The sequence below is a fragment of the Cyanistes caeruleus genome, chromosome 3, assembly GCF_971803275.1.
Source record: "Cyanistes caeruleus chromosome 3, bCyaCae1.hap1.1, whole genome shotgun sequence".
NCBI classification, from domain to species: Eukaryota; Metazoa; Chordata; class Aves; order Passeriformes; family Paridae; genus Cyanistes; species Cyanistes caeruleus.
This window is the reverse complement of record NC_141703.1, coordinates 88201603-88222069: the sequence shown is the minus strand read 5'-3', so window position 1 is coordinate 88222069 and position 20467 is coordinate 88201603. Positions and strand designations below refer to the sequence as shown.

General features: G+C 47.9%; 1 protein-coding gene across 5 annotated transcripts; it reads left to right on the top strand.

Moving 5' to 3' along the window:
* Positions 1 to 175: 175 nt before the first annotated feature.
* On the top strand, positions 176 to 17063 carry SCNN1A (sodium channel epithelial 1 subunit alpha). 5 transcript variants are annotated; one of them, XM_023940230.2, is made up of 14 exons: positions 341 to 360; positions 1125 to 1335; positions 10192 to 10565; positions 10964 to 11219; positions 12082 to 12266; positions 13046 to 13146; positions 13817 to 13980; positions 14270 to 14368; positions 14539 to 14656; positions 14902 to 14980; positions 15299 to 15356; positions 15484 to 15539; positions 16075 to 16150; positions 16372 to 17063. In XM_023940230.2, the coding sequence occupies exons 2-14, from the start codon at positions 1183 to 1185 to the stop codon at positions 16696 to 16698; spliced, it is 2046 nt and encodes a 681-aa protein (XP_023795998.1). In that variant the 5' UTR covers positions 341 to 360; positions 1125 to 1182; the 3' UTR covers positions 16699 to 17063. The 5 variants fall into 5 exon arrangements, with proteins under 5 accessions (XP_086738907.1, XP_023795998.1, XP_086738903.1 ...); XM_086882781.1 differs by lacking the exon at positions 1125 to 1335 and having other exon boundaries at positions 176 to 360; XM_086882777.1 differs by lacking the exon at positions 341 to 360 and having other exon boundaries at positions 1119 to 1335.
* Positions 17064 to 20467: the final 3404 nt, after the last annotated feature.

Genomic DNA, 20467 nt, shown 5'->3' with positions numbered 1-20467 from the left:
AAATTAGAAAATTAGATTCAGCAGTTTAACTACATTGGTTAAGAAGCATTTTATGAACAGAGCTGAAGCTCAGCTGCCTCCAAGAAAGCGTACACTGACCAGAGGTAAATCATTTAAATAAACTGTGTTTGCTTCAACCTCACATTACATCACAATCACACATTCTGCAGTGTTTCCAAAGCAGCTGTGGGCATTGTTTCTCCAGCACAGGTAAGGCAGCACAGGCACCGTGTTCAGCCAAAGCCCTTTTCTGGACCGTGGCAGACACAAGAACAGGAGAGGCCACTCCTGACCCTCCAGCTCAGTGTGCTGGCCCCCACCAGCCATGCACCTGCCACCTCTGTGACACTGGAGTTCAGTGTCAGTGCACCACAGGAAAGACACAGCTTACCAAGGATTGCTTTTTAAGCCATAGAGATGTCACCCTAGAAACCTGAGAATGCTGGATGGAGCTCTGAGCAACCTGGTCTAGTGAAAGGTGCCCCTGCCCATTGGGCTGGAACAAGATGATCTTTAAGGTCCCTGACAACCCAAACCATTCTCTGATTCTATGGTATCTCTGAAAATGTCAGAAGCCTGGAGAGCTGTGCTCACCCTCCCCTGTAATTTCCAAGTTCACAGATCAGACTGCAAATAACCCTTTATTGGGTCTGGAAGGTGACAAGGATACAACTCCCTGAAGAGTACAAAATGCTGGCCAAAGGCTGCATGTTTGCTTCTCCTAGTGACACCAATCTTCTGCACTGAACACTTTGTCTGACATGTCCTTCACCTGAACTTCAGTAACATGAGCAGTGATAAGCTGCAATGGACAACAAAGTGCCTGTAACATTCCATATTCTCCTCCCCTCAAAAAACCCACAAACAAACAGAAACCACACACACACACAAAAAAAAACAAATAAAAAAACCCAACAAAACAAACAAAAAACAAAAGGAGAAAGAAGAAAAGGGAAAAGGATTGGTCTTTTCTCAAGGGCTCCAGCTCTATTATAACCACCCCAAAATTGTGTCCCAGACAAAACATGGGACTTGTGCTTCCCTGTGATGTTTCACACTCAGTCCAGCTCCCATCCCCTGCAAAAACATGCACCTCCTCCAGTTGAAAATTCTACTTCCTCCAGCACACCCAGGTGGGCTCCTATGCATCCCCTTCAATGAGTGATGACCTGATGCTGAAAAATGACAGATACTCCCTCTGGATGCAAAATAAACAGAGAAGTTCAAAAAGCACACCTGGAGCAGAGAGGAGGCTCCAGGAACAGCAGCAGTTGGCAGCAGCCCCTGGTGAGGAGACAGCAGAGGAATGAGGGCCATCCCTACCCATGTGCCCAGGTAGGTTGCAGCATTGGGAGCTCCTTCTCCTGAACCAGGAAAGGAGAAAGGAGAGGGTCAGCACCAGCAGCTTCATCACTGGTGGTGACACAAACACATCCCTCTGTCACTGCTGCTGTCCCCTTCACCAGGATCTGGGTCAAAGCACCTGGACCACCACATCCCTTATGTCCTGCAGCAAGAGCCAACCACTCCACAAGTCCTGGCTGGCTCCAGTACCACAGGCAGCATTCATCCAAGCATGCATCCAAACCTTCAGGAGGTGGACCAGAGCACACATACTGTCAGGCTGGCAGAGGACAGTATGGATGTCCTGCTGCAGACATAAGCACCACGCATGGTGTGCCAGGCTGCTCCAGACCCTCTTAGCCTCTAGCTGTACTTATCTCTCATCTTTTTATTTGTGTTATCTTCATCTGAAGCCCAAACAAGTCCCAGAAACTTCCACCACCTGCCCCTGGCCAAACCGGGGCATCACATTCAGCCCTTCCCCCTCCTGAGGTACCACGCTGGGGGTAGACATTGGGTTACACACTGCTCGGAGCAGTTTCAACTATTTGACTCCAGAGATCCTTTAAGACTCTTGGACAAATGCCATTGCTCCCAGCGAGTTGTTACTGTTTGCTTTGTCAGTGTGTTGAACAGCCTTTTCCGCGGCCACTTCAGTTTCAGACATGTTGGCTGGCAAACCCCACCCTGCTGAAGCATGGGTTCTGCCACCCTGATCTCATCACTCAACACTTCACACGGCCTGCAGAGGTGTCTGTGATGGCCTTGTCTCTGCTGTGCACTCCCTGCACAGCCTGACCACTGCTTTGCCCTTCAGAACATCTGGCAGGTGCCTGATGAGTTTCAAGAGAGATCTGTTAGTTTTGATTCCTTTTGCTAGTTGTTCCTTGTTTGACCTGACTTGCTGCCTCTCTATACGCAACATTACAGAGTTTCTCTTTCCATTTGTGTACAACTCCAGACACTTTTTGTAACTTCCTTTGCCCCACTGGACAATTGTTTCAGTAGCCCACAAGAAAGGTGTTCACTCAATTTTTCAGCCCATGAGCATGCCCAGTTACTAAGGATGGCAAAGTGTGACAGGAGTGAATTCAGGCAATGAAAATGTGAAAGGGGTGACACTTTTGGACACACAGCAGAAAACACTTGTGGCAGGTGCTGTTATAGCTCATCAGTGCTGGGCACTGGAATGTCACAGAGAGAGGGTGAGAGAGGAGGAAGAGGGAACTGCAACAGTGCCCCAGCAGGTACAGTGATGTGGTAGCAAGAGGAGGGAAAAGGGTTTAGGCACAAATGAAGGGTGGTGGCAGAACTTACCACCATATCCAGGTGCAACTTGCACAGAAGGAGGGCACAGTTTTCTTCTCTTTTTACGTTCATTCACTACTGTTCTTTCCATTCAGCTCCCTCTCCTTCCCTTGTTTTCAACACTACTTTTTATCATTTTCTTTTCCCTCTTTTTAAAACAGTTCTGAAATCCCACATTTATTTAATATCTGTTTCTTTATAATTTCCTGATTTTCCCTTCTTTTATATTTCTGTACATACCTAAATCATCCTCACAGTCCTGTCCTCCCATGAAATACCATCAATATCTCATTAAGTCTTTAGCATGAAAGATCAATTGCCTCAGCTGATAAATATGAGGCAATATTATATGAGGCATATAAATATGAGGTATGAGACATCCTCATACCAGGAGCAAATACTTTGAGATTCTTTACTGGCAGGGGATGTGAAAGATGAAAGGCCTGAGACCCCTTGAAGTGGACCATTTTTCAAGGTACAGAGGAAGATTCTTTCCCTAAGAAAACAACCTATGTGTCTCACTTGATGAAAACCCCTTCCTGACCCCAAAATTCAGCACACAAATTCAATTTGTGCTGAGGAGCCCAAACTTCTTGGTACATGAGCTTTATCTGAAGCAGCTGAAATCTTGATAGAGAGTTAAAAGAAGAAATGACAGAATGGGACAATGGCTATAATGAAATCTCACTCTTCTCAGTATCACTAGAAGTAGTCACATGGCTTGACTAAGATTCACCAATTGGCCTTTTCTGTTTAAAAGAAAGGATGAAATGAAAAAAAAAAAAGTATATGAATCCAGATATTTTGAGTCCTACAGAGGACAAACCTCAGACTACTTCATTATAAAAACCAAGACAACACCAAAGAGCATCTTGTCACCTAACGCTTCACTTGAATTTATCAAGCTCCACCTTGAACAAAATTTAGGTTCTTTGCCTCCTGGACCATTCCAGAGCTTTCAGACCATTTCCAGACCACTGCATCACTGCTAGCCTGAGATCTTGTGAGGGAAGACATAAAACCTCTCAAGCAGAAGAATGAATTAGACACACTGGAACAAATAAAAGGGAGACTGGAAAGTGGGGGTGATGCCTTCTGCTCCTCCTTTTGAGAAGGGTGTGGTGGAGGTGTTCCATTGGGCCATTTGGCTATGAAATATGGCCTTGCCCATAAAAGAATTTATAGATTTATATTTATATAAAGGATTTACAGATTAACTTTTCTTCTTAAGGGCTTCATTCCATTTGGATTCCCTTTCCAAGGGTATAGGTTTTGGTTTGTATTCCAGAGCAGGAGAGATCACCGTCAGCAAAGTGGAGCTGAGAAGCAGAAGCACTGGGGTGAGCATGAAACCACTGGGGTGGGAGTGTCTTGGGCAGGGGCATTTGGAGAATCATATGAGGCAGTGTCAAAAATCAAGCTAAACATAAGCAAGGCTGTCCTGTCACCAGCTCTGGTAAAGCTGCAGGCAGGCAGCAGGGAGCACCTGCGTCCACGGAGCTGTGGGAGGCTGGTGCTGCCTTGGGCTCGCAGGGATGGGACCAGCCCCAGCCCTGTCGTCTCTGTTGGCTGAGGAGCAGCAGCTGCTGGATGAAAAACTGGTCTGAGGTGGCTGCTTCTGCCTCCGATTTCCAGAAACAGGCAGGAGAGACCACGAAAGGGGTGGGGATAGAGAGCCGGGGAGTCAGGTGGCTGTGATAATGGTTATATTGTTAGGGCTGGAATGAGGAAATCGAAGATTTCACCTGGGGAGAGCAGAGGAGGGTGGGGGGATCTCAAAGAGGCTCCATCTTGATCGCCCACTTATTAATTGCCCCTCAGGACAAAGCAGATGCAGAACCAGTCCTATAGGTTTGCTGGCTGCTGTTCCAGCCTGGACTGTCCACCCAGCTTCCAGATGTGTGTTAGCTTAGCTGTGCCAGTGGGTGGGAATTTTCATCTGGCCATTTCCACACTGGTCCCATAGCAGCAGGACTGGAACGAGATCAGGGTCTGTGGAGCTGTGGATCTCGCTGAGTGATCCTCCATGAGGGAATGTGCAGCAGAGGTAGAGCTTGGTGACTCTGGCTCTCTCCTGCAGGACAATGGGTCGCAAGGAATGAAGATGGCAGCTGGCCCAGACACAAAGTAGTGTGGCTAAAGGGCCTGGGTCACTGGGATGCTTCAGCACCCTGTCTGATACACCATTTCCAGGCAGCAACATCCCTCATCCTGAAATATGGACAATGGGAGTCAGCTACATTTTTCAAAAGCTAATTCAGGTTTGCCAGATGAGTCTTCTGGGGTTCACTCATCTTGACTTCATTCTCCTAGGAAGAGAGAGTGGGTTCTCTCCACCCAGACTTCAGCAGGACTCTCTCAGTCCTACAACATTTTATTTTCACTATTCTACCCAGCAGCCTCCCATCTTTCATTCTGAAATGTGTGGATAACACAGCTTCAACCTTTCCCCCGGGGCTCCCTTTTGTTTCACCAGAGTGGCTCTCTACAGCCACACTGCTCCTACAAGGTACAAATGAAGACGTACATTGAAAATCAATGGGGACAAATCTCCCGGGGACACGAAGGCATGGAATTGTGTACATGGACATGCTCTTGCTGCTGTGGTATCACTGGTTATTTGGGACAGACACCACTGCTGCCTGGCAAGTTACATCAGTAGCAAGGGAGGAAGGCATTCAACAGCCCAACCATTTGCAAACCAGATTGGTTTGCAAATCCCTGATGGCTTTTAAACAATGACCCTCTGGAGATCACCACCTCTGCCTCAAGGGGGTCCCCGCAAGCTGGGAAAACACCTCCTTGCTGAAGACAGCGGCTATGCAATGTGTTGCCTCACATCCACACATCTTTGCCACCTATTGTGCTGGGGCTTCTTTGGCCAAACAAACTTACAGCAACATCCATGATGCCATTCCTCGACTGTTCGGGTCGCTAGTTTTAATGCAGAAAAATATAAGCAGCTGCGGGTAATCCAGAAATAATGCCAAAATAATCACTGGCTGCTGCCTTGCAGCAGAAGTACAATTGCATTTACAGGTATACAAAAGAATTAAAACTGATTTTTTCGAAGGTCTTACAAGTAGTTCAAAAGAATCTATACCCGACAGGGAGAGATTTTTATTTTTTTTTTCCTACGACAGTAGCAGTGCTTAGAAAAGATGTTTGTTCTATTTTAAAATGTTGTGTATACTACAGATCATTATCAAATTCCTACCTGGGCAGATAATCGACGTAGCTGGTAAGGAAACATTTCAAATTTGGTGCCATAAAGAGTGATTCATGTTTACTCAAAGGTTGTTCAGTAGCAATAAAAAGCAATCATGCATTCAGAGCTTGTGAAGATGTAATATAAAGAAGCACTGCCCAGAACAACAGGGCGCTTCCCATTTCACAAGAGAAGGAACTAGTGACAAGGATCTTCTCAGCACAAAGCTCCTTGGACTTAAAATGCTGTTAGAGGTGGAGTAAATATGATGAACCAAAACTTCCAGAGGATTTGTAGCACCTGATGGAAGATCTTTCATTCTATTGCAAGACTTGGGATTTCAAAAGACATATTATCCCATAATTGCTGAGCCTGAATGGCAGTGAGGGTAATAACCATCAGTGTCAAAACCAGTTCCATCAGGTGTGACTCACCTTGATAGGTCAATAGCACTGGATGGAAATATCCAGAAAGTTGTGGATGGACAAAATGCTCAGAAGACTCTTGTGTGAGGAACACTTTCCACTCTCCCTCTCTCTTGGGAGAGAGGAGTGAACCTAATCACCTAAATAATCAACAGGAGCTGCTTTTGCAAACTGCACCAGTAACTCCTTACCACTGTCTTCTGTTAGTGCAGTGTGCCTGAGGAAAATGGTGCCATTTATGACTGACAGTCTGGGTCAGAAAATGGTCACTTCAGTGATCTACTTCATGTACACACTAGAGAAAAAAAAATATAATAATAAATAAAAACCCCACAGCACAAAAACTGGGAAGATGTAAGTAATAATTAAAAAACCCAGCCCTGAAGAGTTAGCAAATTCTGGTCTGATGGTGACTGAGACTGGCAGCTGAGCTGGCAGCAGGACACTTGCTTGCATTGTCTCTAAAGTACTTGGGGAATCAAGTGGTAATTGTGTTTGTAGCAATGTTAAAAATAAATTTTTGATTCCTTTGTGCATTGGCAGTCTATCTGCAGCACACCTGTGTGACCATGGGGACATAGGCACTTTCACAGAGCCACGGCCAAAGGTGATATTCGCATGACTGAAGCAACTGGAAGGCACCTCAGGGCTGATACATGCTCCAAGGTGTGCCACAGCAGCAGATAACAGCAGGGCAGCCCAGCAGCACACTGGGGGGAGAAAGAGGGAAAGGGGAATTGCTCAGAGCACAGCTGCCACAGCCACTGGAAATGGTCAAAGGGCCAGTAAATGGCTTTTCAATTCTTAAAAAAAACCAAAACCCAAACAACACACGGATAAAGTCTTCTCAAAAATGAATTTAGATGTGTATGTGTATAGAGAGATACACAGATACATTTGTATTATCATTATCTGCTATTCTTGTCCAAACTTGGTCAAAGGCCAAAAATTCTCCCAAACAACATGGTGATGGAAATTGTCAGTTATGACAAAATGCTGAGAAAATTGCTTTAGACTGTCGTTTGGATGCAGCAAATCAGTCCAAATGTTTGAGGTTTTAATTATTTCTCAAGTCAAAAGCAAACAAAAAATATAAGTTACTGTTGTCTCATACCAACAAAGAGGACCATGTTTGTGAAGTCATTTGCAAAGATCAGTTGAAGCCAATTTCAAATCCTTTTACAAATGTGGAAATCAGAGAATGCCTATGGGTTACCAAATTTGGCTGTAGTTGCTTAGTGGGTGCTGTTAACTTAAATGCATATGAAAGGAGCATTTTCAGGGGCAAAATAACTTTTGTTACTCCAGTAAGATAATCACAATTCCAGTAAGAGAGAGGTGGTACTGGAGGATTAGTCCATTGGTGTAACAGTAATTTCAGGAAATTGTGGTGATATAAGTTAATATTGTGGTAATACAAGCTTCTCTTTGTGAAGCAACTGGATTAGAGCTCCATAGGTTCCACTGGTAATTGTAAGCACCAATGCTGCATAATTCCCAGTCCCCAGGTCTGTCTGAGTGCATAAAACTTGCAAGTGGCACAAGTCAGAAGAGCTCGCATTCCTCCACTAAATGACATTTCCTACTGGCACAGACCAAGATGGGGTATGGAGCTGCACGGACACTCTGCCCAACCCAGGATAATTCTAATCATGGAATGGCTTGGGTTGGAAGGGACCTTAAAGGTCATCTAGTTCCAACCCCCCCTGCCATGGCCAGGGACACCTTCCACTAGATCAGGTTGCTCAAAGCCCCGTCCAACCCGGCCTTGAACGCTTCCAGCCATGTGGCTTCTACAGTTTCTCTGGGAAATCTGTTCCAGTCCCTCACCAATCTCACAGAGAAAAATTTCTCCCTAAAATCTAATCAAAACCCCCCTTATTTCAGTTTGAAGCCATTCCACCTTGTCCTATCACCACATGTCCTGATGAACAGCCCCTTCCCAGCTCTCTTGTAGCCCTGCTAGATAATGGAAGGCTGGGCCTTGCCTCCCCAAGCTGAACAACCCCAACTCTCCCCTCGCAGCCCACCTTCACAGGAGAGGCTCTCCAGCCCTCTGATCATCTTCCTGGCCTCCTCTGGACTCTTTCCTAAAAGGACCATGTACTTCCTGAGTTGGGGGTCCCAGAAGTGGATGCAGTAATGCTCTGAGGAAGCTGCATTTTAATAAGCATTTGATACACTATTAGTCCGTTCACCCCATGCCACCCTCTTTTCACAACTTTTAACTTCGATGAGAGTTCAAGAATAATTTACTGGAGATACAATTCAGTTTAGAACTGCGGGGAAAACGATGCTTTAGCTCTGCATTGCTTTCCGTCAGGGGACGGAGCTAGCGGAATGCTCCAAGTTGTGGCTGTAGGTTTCTAACAAGCACCTGTCACAAGGCTGCTCCTGGCACGCTGACACTTAACTGCTGGCCTCAAAAGTGTACTGCTTGCCATTTTCAAGCATGGGATTTTGCAATATGAAGAGGTGAAAGTGGCTGGGTATTTTGAGTCACTAACCAAACCACAGCTAACTCAACAAGGATCAAAATTCAGTAACCAAAGACTCTGAACAAGGACTTATCTGAAGGAGGTAACCAGAAAGGGAAGAAATAAGTGAAAACTTCAGAGAGAGCTAGTTTGAAAGCAAATAATTGGGAGAAAAGATCGGTAAAGGAGTTTCACGGTTATAATGACGGGAGAGCGTTTGGGACTTTTGGTCACATTTTGCTAAGGGTGTTCATTTCCGTGGTCCAAGAAAACACTGGAAGGCTTTGGGTTATGCCGGGAGGCCTTGATTTCCCGGGCACAGCTCAGCAAAACAAGTTCCCACTCACGGTCGGGGCAGGCGCTTATGGACACAGAAGGTTTCTTTAGTTAAGGCACCGGCAAAGGCAAGGCGGTAACTGAGGTGTATCACTCACTCGCCCCAGCCTTCTCTGTCCCAGCTCCATCTCTCTCGCAGATCTCACGCTAAACTCGGCTTTGCCCTTGGAAAGCACGATTTGGCCATGAAAGGCAGGCCCTCAGGGCCGGTCGCTGGCGGGGCCAGGTCCCGGGGCGGAGGGACCGTGGGGGCTCCGGGCCGGCCCCGCTGCCTCGGGGACCAGCGCTGCCAATTTTCTTTCTGCATCGCCTGGGCTCGCTGGGACGCCGCGTCCCCGCCGGAGGGGGTGGGAGGAGGAGGAGGAGGAGGTTCAGGCTGTTCGGCGGCCGTACCTGGCCGGGGCCGGGCTCCCCTCGGGGGGCCGGGGGGCCCCGCTGCCCCGGGAGCGCCTTGACCCCGCCGGCAGCGCCAAGGTCACCGCCCCGACGCGTCCCCGGTCCCCCGGCCGCCGCTGCCCCGCCGCCGACACTCGAGAGTTTAAAGAGGCTTTTCTTCCCCGGGAGCGGCGCCTGAGGGAAGGGGAAGGGGCAGGGGCAGGAGGGGGCAGGCAGGAGGGACAGGCGGGAGGGGCGGGGAGAGGCTGGCAGGGCAGGAGCCGGGCGGGGTGCTGGCTCCAACTGGAAAGGAACCGGTCCCAGCCCAGCCGGGGAGGCTGCGGGAGAGCCGGCAGCGCTGGGCAGAGCACACCGGCCCCGGCCCCGGTCCCGGCCCCGGTCCCGGTCCCGGCCCGAGCAGCCGCCGCCTGCCATGGGCACCGCGCCCCCCGTCAGTGCCGTGACCCCGGCGGGGCGGGCGGGGGGCGCCGCCGCGGGAGGGACGGGGGGAAGGATCGACCCCGTGTCACAAGAGGGACACCCCCTCTTGTGTCACACGGAGGGGGACCTGCAGCCCGGGTGGGGGTCAGGAAGGAGAGGGTGAAAGCAGCGGGGCTCGGGGAGGGTGGTGATGCAGAGCCAGTTTGCGCAGCGGGCATGGCTTCCCGGAGCCAGAGTCTTTGCTGGGCGACCCACTAATTCTGAGTTTGTGCTGTAGAGCGGGTCTGTGAAGGCAGGGAAGATGCCAGAAGGAGAGAAAATGAGACAATGTAAGCAAGAGGAGGAGCAGCAGCAGAAAGAAGAGGAGCGCGAGGGTCTCATCGAATTCTACAGTTCCTACCAGGAGCTGTTCCAGTTCTTCTGCAGCAACACAACCATCCACGGGGCCATCCGCCTGGTGTGCTCCAAAAAGAACAAGATGAAGACAGCCTTCTGGTCCGTTCTCTTCTTTCTCACCTTCGGCTTAATGTACTGGCAGTTCGGGATCCTCTACAGGGAGTACTTCAGCTACCCTGTCAACCTCAACCTCAACCTGAACTCCGACAGGCTGACTTTCCCGGCCGTGACGCTGTGCACCCTCAACCCGTACAGGTAAGAAACAGACCTGCAGAGATGTTGACTGCCTTGACTTTGATGGGTGCAGGATGCTCTGGTTCTCCTCGTGGTCCTCGACTGCCCACTGTTGTAGCAGTGCCGGTGGAAAGGACACTTTTCAGAGGCCTTTGCTGCTGCAGGGCACTCACAGTAAGGCATGTGAGCTTAGGCAGCTCTGCTCGGTGGTGTATTTAGCAGGCTGCAATGTAAACTGCCCACGGGGCTAGATCGGATTTACTTCTCTCCTGCAAGATAGCCTGCAGCAAGGGGTTAGATTTACAGCTGGTGGCAGGAATACCCGGAATCACCCCAGCAAACTTTGCTGCGTGTCTTATTCAGAGCTGTTTGTGTCCATCCAGCCCTAAACCTGGTGGTCTTCTCTCCCTCCTGTACAGATACAGCGCCATCCGAAAGCAGCTGGATAAGCTGGACCAAATCACCCACCAGACACTGCTAGACCTCTATGACTACAACATGTCTCTGCCACAAAGAGACTGGTCCACATCGTCCACACAAAGGCGTAGCTCAAGGAGCCTGCTCCATCATGTCCAGCGCCATCCTTTGCGGAGGCAGAAGCGGGATAACTTAGTCAACTTGCCAGAGAACAGTCCCTCAGTGGACAAGAATGACTGGAAAATTGGCTTTGTTCTGGTGAGATCCCTAGATACCCTGTGCCCTACCCACTCGAGTCTCTGCCTGGCTATTTCTGTCTTGTGAGACCCTTGGCCATGCCTTTCCTTAAGCAGAAGTTTGATTAATCTCCACTGGCTTTTGCTAATGACAGATATAAGTAGAGCTGAATCCTTTGCTCCATACAATCCTGCTCCCCAAATTCTGTCCATGTCCATGCAGGCCCCAGGGGACACGTGTCCATGTCAGTGTCCATCTCCCCAAGAGCAGGAAATCCTTGTCCTTCCTCAGGGTGCATCAGCCTTGCAGTTGCTTTTGAGAGCAGTTTATCAGTATCAGCCGCCGCATTGCCCAATAACAGCAAAGGAGAAAGTATTTGATGGTCCTGGGCCACCTGAAATGCGATCATGGTCGCAATTGCTCCTAGGTAGCAGCTTCCTCGCCCTAGGGTATCTGTGTTTGCATTTAAAAAGGCACTGAAGGACTGAAGCTAATCGCTGAGCAGTTAACTGGAGCTCCCACAGGATCACAAACGTTTTTCTGGACACACCCTGAAGGAAGGGCTCCCCACGCAAGAATTTAAAGCTCCTGGTTTTATACCAGGCAGAATTTATGTGCAGATTACCCTGTACACCTTGCTGCCACCAGGTTTTACTCAGCCTCGCTTATTCACTTGGCGTTGCCCTTCCACCGAGGAGCTGCCTTGTTTTTTTTCCATATCCTGCTGATCACCTGTTGGTCACACACAGGAGTTCTGTGGAACCCTTCACATCCTCGGTCATCTACTTGTGCTGAGCGAGCACAGTTTATCCATGGGCAGAGCCTTGGCCTTGTCTCCCGAACAAGAAGACTTCTCTGACACGGCTTTTCTCCTTCTTCACAGTGCAGTGAAAACAATGACTGTTTCCACCAGGCGTACTCCTCGGGAGTGGACGCTGTGCGGGAATGGTACAGCTTTCACTACATCAATATCCTGGCGCAGGTGCCTGATGCAAAAGCCCTGGACGAGTCTGACTTTGAGAATTTCATCTATGCTTGCCGCTTCAATGAGGCAACATGTGACAAGGCGTAAGTAGTGGAAGCACCCCTGAAAACACTTATTTTGTGGGCTCGAGGGGAATCAAGGAACCCACATTAGAGAACCTCTTTTCCGAGGTGGGATCGTTCCGTGCTCAGTTCCCATTTGAAAGATCAAATGATCTTTCTTGAGCGTGAGTTTTGCATATCAGGGCCACAGGTTCTGTGACCTGGAACTATGAACCTCAAAGGATGATTATGCTTTTTTCTGTGTTTCACATAAATTAAATAATTATACTGCTACAAACACCAGAGTGGGCACAGATGTACAGTGCACAAGTATTTTTATTCTATCCTCCACAGTGGTAAAGTGGTACATATCAGCCCACATAAAGGAAGAAGAGAGAGTTGATACAAAAGGGCATTAAAACCCATCCCACTTTTCTCCTGCCATTATTGGTCAAAAAGCCCCAAGGAGCTAGTTGAATGAAAACGATCTGCAGGGGGAAGCAAAAGGGGTAGGAAAAGCTAAGAGTTTCATCAGTATTAGGAGGATAATACAGTAATTGTTAGCACTGCTAAAACCCATTTGGGCTCTGAAAAGCAGCAGGAAAATCCTTGTGCAAAAACCTGTACAGCTCCAGGACATTTTTTACAGCACATTTTAATTGCTTTTCCCTGTTTGTGTGAGTTTACATAACAAATACTGCCCATCTGCTGTAAGCCCCTCTCCCTCTGCTGATGGAAAGCAGAGCTGTTCCTTCCAGAAAGCCCTTCCCTGTTGTTTCACAGCTCTTCTCACTCTGCCTCTGTTTCTACCCCTCTCTCAGGAACTATACCCACTTCCACCATCCATTATATGGGAACTGCTACACCTTTAATGACAACAGCAGCAGCCTGTGGACATCCTCGCTGCCTGGAATCAATAATGGTGGGTGAGAGGCACTCTTTGGTAAGGAGAACAGCTTAGCTAGGAGTTACGGGCATCCTGCTGTGCTGCCACTGGTGGTGGCAGATTGCTGCCCTGCTCTGTCTCGCTCCAGCTGTTTTCACCTATTTGGAGACAGCTGTCTCATAGACAAGGCTGTCCCTCACCACTGCCCACGGAACTCTCTCTCCCTCACCAGTGCCTGATCCTTATGCTCTTTGCTTCCTCTGGATTTGTGCTGGCCCTTCCTGAAGTCCTCTGCTGAGCCACAGTGCTTGTGCTCCTGGTCTTCACCTTCTCCTTCCCCATTTTCCTCTTTCAAGAAACTGACCTGTTTATGCTCCTAAACCTCACAAAACCTCCCCAGACCAAATCTTCAAACTTTTGTTCCATCTGGCTCCAAGTTTTTGCATGAAATCTCTCTCAATTCCAAGTTCTCTTTTTTCTTAGACGTAGTGATGAAATCCAGTTTTGTCTGGCCTCTTCTGGAACCTCCAGCTTTTTCTCTAGCCTCCCTCCAGCCACCCTCTATTGCTGCCAAGCTTTGGTGCAGCCCTAGTTGATGTCTGTCATCCTTTTCTCTTTCAGACTCCCTTCTAACCATCCTGCTCTCCCTTCTCTGCTGCACCACAGCCAGCCATGACCTCCCTCTCGCTCTCCGATATTCCCTCAGGTCTCTCTCTGGTGGTGCGCACCGAGCAGAATGACTTCATCCCTCTGCTGTCCACGGTGACAGGAGCCAGGGTCATGGTCCACGACCAGAACGAGCCAGCCTTCATGGATGACGGGGGTTTCAATGTTCGTCCTGGCATCGAGACGTCCATCAGCATGAGAAAGGTGAGCAAGCAGAAGGGTGAGAGCTGTGGATGGGAGGTTTAATTGAGGATCTACAGTGTGTGTTTAAGGGAGGGGACTAATCACACGGAGTGAAGGGAGAGGAAGAAGAACAGCTTGCTGGACTAGACGAGAAGCATTTGGCTACAATTTATCAGTGAATAATGAAATGGCAGCAAGCATGGGGAGCTGGCATCCCGAGGAAAGCATAAAGAGCAGATACTGATGGATGAGCAGCGTGTGGCATGGGAGAGTGGGAAGAGAACCACAAAGTGGAGTTGTTCTGTTGCAGGAGATGACCGTGCGCCTTGGGGGCAGTTACAGCGATTGCACAGAGGATGGCAGTGACGTGCCAGTGCAAAACCTGTACTCGTCCCGCTACACCGAGCAGGTAACTCACCCTCACCCCTCCCGGGCCGCCTTGTTTCTCCACTTTCCTGACATGCTTCAGCCCCCTAACGGCCATGCCTTTCCTTGGGCTCCGTTAAAAGTGTGATGTGATACAGGCAGCAGCGGGTTTGGTTCCCCTGATCAGCCTTCTCCACCTTATGTGCCTCCCAGGTCTGCATTCGCTCCTGCTTTCAGCTCAACATGGTAGAACGCTGTGGCTGTGCATATTACTTCTATCCCTTGCCCGATGGAGCGGAGTACTGTGACTACATGAAGCACACAGCCTGGGGTGAGTGGACAGCAGGGACAGCAGAGCTCATGCCCACCTGAACCTGTTTGGTCGGCCCATGTCCCAGCACGTCTCATTGTCTTCAGTGAGCTTCCTGGTGTGAGACATCTGAAAGACAGTCTTGCCTTGGATGATTAGCCCCTTGTGAAAGAAAACCTCTTCTGGGTTCCCCTCGCTGTCACACATCACCTTTTTTGTCTAAATATACTGTGAGCTTACCGGGATTTACTTTCTTTGCTGTTCAGGCTACTGCTATTACAAACTCCTGGCTGAATTCAAAGCTGATGTGCTGGGCTGTTTCCACAAGTGTCGGAAGCCTTGCAAGTAAGTTGATCAGTCAGGCAGGAAGATTGGAAAGTATTCCTAGAAGTGTTGGGAAGCATTCACTGACGGGGCAAAAGCTTGAGTCAATAGCTGAGCCCCAACCTGAAATGTTATTTCTCCCATCAGGAAGCCAAAACACCTGAGGAGCATTAGGGTTGGCTTAGGGGTGAGCTCCCAAGGACCGTGCATTCCATGTGGTGGGAAGTGGGCAGGACTTCAGAATGGGAGGGAATCTCCAGCTGTGCCTGGGGATGGTGAGACCTGGCCCTGTGGCTCCTACAGCTTCAACAGCTAACACAGCCTCCTCTTGCCTTGCAGAATGACAGAATACCAGCTGTCAGCTGGATACTCCCGCTGGCCTTCTGCTGTCTCAGAGGTAAGGACAGGCTGTCCTGGCTTCCCAGCACTGCTCCAACCTCACATTTAGTCCTTCCTCAAGTGGTACTAAACTTGCAGGAGGTGACTGTGATCATGTAACACAATTTATTGCACTTTCATTTCAGGACTGGGTTTTCTACATGCTTTCACAACAGAACAAATACAATATCACATCCAAGAGGTGAGAGCCACTAAACAGAGACTGCATCCAAACCAGAAACCGTCCCAGTGGAACGTGCATGTTGGACATGTCAGAGTTAAGATTAAATCACTGATGGGAAGAGATCAGGCATGGGGCCTATGGACAAAGACAGTGGATTTGAGTCAGAGTAGATATATAGCAAGACTTCAGCAAGGACTGGGCACCCAAGTGAAAAATTTTGGAAGAGGTCAGATGTTGATATAAAAATAGTAAACCCCAGCACTTGCTGTGTGTTCTGGAGTCACAGGAAGTTCTCGTGGAAGAATGGGAAAGAGAGCTGTGCAGGAGCTTTTGCCACAAACATTGGTTTTACAGTACAATGTCAGAAGTGCACTCTAAGTACCAAAGACTCTATTTAGTGCAGAATGAGAAAGCTGCGGAGATGGCAGAAAGCCTCTGGGTGGTATGTGTGGGAGAAGAACAGGGGGAAGAAGGGGACAGAAACAATTAGGCTTGGTGAAGAAATGTAGGGATTGAGGAGTTGGGGTTGCTGAGTGCCACCTTTCATTCACAGGAACGGAGTTGCCAAAGTGAATATCTTTTTTGAGGAGTGGAACTACAAGACCAACGGGGAGTCTCCAGCCTTCACGGTATATTTACCACTGTGTCTTCTCTGGCCACCCACTCCCCCACGATGTCCCTCCACTGTGGCAAGCTTTTGTTCCAGCAGCATTGCTGCTGGATATTGAGTTTCTTTTCCTTGGGCAGGGTGAGGGGAATCCCCCCCAGCACTACAGGGAAGAGGGAACAGGCAGAGAGGCAAAGTCCCAGACAAGGGCTGTCGTCACTGCTCTTTCTCCATCTCCTGCAGGTAGTGACTCTGCTGTCCCAGCTTGGGAACCAGTGGAGTCTCTGGTTTGGATCCTCTGTCCTGTCTGTGATGGAGCTTGCAGAGCTGGTTCTGGATTTCATTGCCATCACCTTTATCCTGGCCTTCCGCTGGTTCCGCTCTCGGCAGAAGCTGTCTCCACCGGGACCCCCTGTGACCAGTCAGGATAACACTGCTTTCCAAGATGAGGCTCCAGCCCTCAGTGCTCCACATCGCTTCACTGTTGAGGCTGTAGTGACCACGCTGCCATCCTACAACAGCCTGGAACCACGTGGGCCGAGCAGGGATGGCGAGGTGGGGCACGAGTGAGGCAGCAGCTCCTTCCACTGTTCAGATGGGTGGCAGCTGGAGCAAAGGCTGCACACTTTGTCTGCGGGGCCTGCGTTTCCTTCTTTCTGGGGTGCTGCACGTGGACCATAGCAAAAGACTGCTCCGTGGCTGGCCTGGGCTCGTTGCTTTCACTTCTGTAGGCAAATTCTTCAGTCTCATAAAATAGCTGTGGGATCACCAGGGATGAGAGTTTGATCTACTGTATGTATGGGGGGAATGTCCTCTTGATTTCCTTAGGCTCTGTGCATGTGCACACCTACATGTGCATGCATGCTTTCTTTTCCCTCCAGCAAGGATGCTGCCACAGTTCTGGTCTGTCATTAATTAAAGAGGTTTGACAGGTGTGACTGGCCTCTGTGGTATGACAAGGAACAGGAATGGAGTCTCAGCTGGGGTACAAATCTCTCAACAGGCTGAGCTTTGTTAAGCTTTCCCTAAACTAGTTGCTCTTTCCTCATTCTTCATGTCCAGCTCTGATCCCAAGACTGTGTCACCTACCCTCTCCTCCCCCAGAGGAGAGGCTACTTGAGACAAGAGCCATTGGCACGATCTCAATCTGTATTACGCACAATGCTCTGGAGAGGTGCTCGAAGCTTGCTGCCACTCCCAGGTCTGGGACAAAACACCCCTGGCAAAGTAAAGGCTCCCGTTTCAAGCTGCTTTTGTGGCATTGGTAGATATTGGGTGTCTCCCCTTCCTTGGGATATACCATACATATGTACATCCAGCTATCTGATTGCTTGCCAACAGCTCTGGGACAAATCGATCTCTACATCTGCCTGACCATTCCTGCTTTCTTCCTGAGGGAAACAAAGAGTTTGGCAGGACTATGCACACCCTCCAAAAATCCCAAACAGTACCTCTGCTGCCGTGGGATCCTGCAAGAGAGGATCGGAGCAGCACAGGTCATGCAGTGCCTGTTCTGATCCTGCCAGCCTTTGTCTGGTCCACCCACAGAAACTGCTGAGCCTGTTCTTCCTGAGGGAAGTACAGCAGGCTTTAATCAAAAGTGTTTCCAAGGAAAGCCTTAGCCTATTTGATTTGACCTCGTGGGCAAAAATGGTCCTCTTCTCAGGAACTAACTTGGGGGCTTTTGTGTAAGAACACATTTCTTGCAGTGAGCTTGCCATACTCTTTTCTTACAAATACTCAGACTTCTGCTGCAATGGTGTTTGCACTTCACTTTATGGGGTATCAAGAGAGCAAGGGTGATGTCCTTAAAAACAGGATTATCCACTTCACAGGACAAACAGAGATACCAGAACTTAAGCAGTTTAGGTACACCTGTGGAACCCGGTAACCAATCACATTGCAAACAGACACTTTTGAATTTAAAAACTAGTTAATCATAAAAAAATAAAAACTGAAGCTACTTTTAAAATTAAGGTAGATGCAATGCCCTTGGGAAGCTGGACAAGTTTACTGCAGTATCTAAACTGTTGCCTAATTTTTCCCTTTGAGATGCTGAACACATGCTGGTTGTACTGCTCTTGCCTTGATTGCCTAAATGCACTGTTCAATTCCCAGCAGAGAGTGATTTTATTCTTCTTCACAGAACAAATGCTATGTTCTTTATTGCACAAATATTCCTGATTTTACAAATTTTATCCCAGTGCTCAGCTGATAACTCTTGTTTGAAAGTGAAGGTAATGTCTCTCTGCTAGGAATAGAAGCATGTAATTCAGGGGGTGTCCTTCAGCAAGGGTGGCAGCCCAGCAGGAGGGAAGGGCCTGCAACAAGCACTCAGAGGTGTGGGAACATGTTTTCCTCCCTTGGAGGCCACCACTAAAAAAAAAAAAGAATCAGAGCTTCCACAAACATGAAAGAATCCATTTTCTGTGTCTGATTTTAAATGAAGTAAAAAAGAATGAGGAAATAATAAAATCTCAAAATTGCCTCTGTGAAGGTACTTTCATGTTCTGTAAAAACACTGCCCAAGAGGCAGAGCTAAAAGCTAGGTTTAGTTGCTGAAGGTAACTTTGGCCACAATTAAAATACAAAAGGCAGGCAGATAGAGGAGCTAGGATGCTGCACCCAGCTCTTGGTCATGAATTCAGTACTGCAGACTGATGCCTTGGGTGTTTTCTAGCACACGAATGAGTAAAAACCTGACACTGGACACAGAGCTGTTTGCTTCACAAAGCCATCTTCAAATCAAGAAAGGAGAAAGAGCAGGTGCAACACCTAAAACAGTCTTTGTATACCATAAACATACGATGATTCATATGGTAAGCAATCATCCTTCCTCAATATCCAAAGAGTAAGACACAATTCTTCACATAACAGAACCATAAATAACCTTGTAATAACCATAAAATTGATGAGACCTGCTGCATCACACACAGTTAAGTGGGTGATTAAAGCAAGGTTAATCAGAGGCATAACTACTTGAAACAGTAAGTTCTCTTCATCATGAAGAAATACAGCTGCAGAAGGTGGTGATGTATTCCCTGGAGGAAGCTTGAACCATATTCTATCTGTTCCATAAAAGTGTTAGAATGAAAAAAAAAAAAAAAAATATGGGTTTTTGACTTTCAAATGAATGGCACCATTCAGGATAGCTGCAAATCCAGAGTTAAAAGCCTGTGCAAAGGTGAAGAAGCAGTTACACGAATTGGTAAATATATTAGCCCTTCCCGTCCTGTGAATCAGTGCAAAAATTGCCATCTTGGGAGAAATAAGGTGTTTGTTCCAGAAATAATCCCTACATTTCTTGTAGGCTGGCAAGACCACAAATGAGCAGATGTATAGTGAGCTTGGTCTGGCTGAAAACAACAGGCAAGAGCAGCAGTGCTGGAGTAAGAGCCCAAAAAATGGGAATATTTCACTGACAATGAAAATTGGAGAAAAGGAAAGAAAGTGTGCATCTATGGGGATCTGCAAAAGCCAAATTAAAGGTCTGAGCTGGGGTGAATTTGTACAAGATGAGAAAGCTGAGGGGATGTAAATGCTCAGTAGTCAAAGGTGTGTTAGAGGCATAGCAGTGTTATTTTGAGGACATGGAAAACATGCAGGGAACAGCTGGAGGTTGTATCTCTTTGGACTGGGAACAGATGTCCAAATAATTGTTTTTCCATAAGAATTAAGGTAATCGAGGAAAGGCATGGAAGTACAACATAAGTATCTAGGGAAGCTAGAAAAAAGAATGAGAGAACCTTCACTTTGGAAAATAAACTGTATGTTTAGAAGAACTAAACCCTGCTTGCTGGAGGGCTCAAGGGAAGCGGAACAGATAGATCAAGGTTTGACAGACTGCACAGACTGAGGTCAAACCAAGAAGGAATTTGAAGAAAGGGTTACCAAGCTCTTGGGACAGGTGCAATAAAATCTAAGGGTTACATCAAGAAATTAAAAGGGCAGTAGTGCTGCTGGTGAAAGGACACAGGGGAACCAGAGAGATCAGGAACATACCAGAGGCACAGCCACATTCAGTCACAGTTCTTTAACAATATGCAATATTTAAAGGGGGCTTGTAAGCATAAGAGGGGAAAGTGCCTTTAGCTTCCAAGCACATACTTAAAAGCAATCAACTGAAAAGAGCTTATAATCTTTATTTATTAAATTTTTAATAAGTTTATGGCAAATTTAGTTTTAAAAAATAGCACAAAGGCTTTTGGAAAAGAAGCTTCTGAGGAAAGAACATAAAAAGGTCATTTTGTCCTCTGCACAAATAATTTAGTGGATCTGTGCACTAAAGGAAAGGACGTTATGGGGCTGTTCATATTTGAAACCTGGGGAGCAAGTAAGG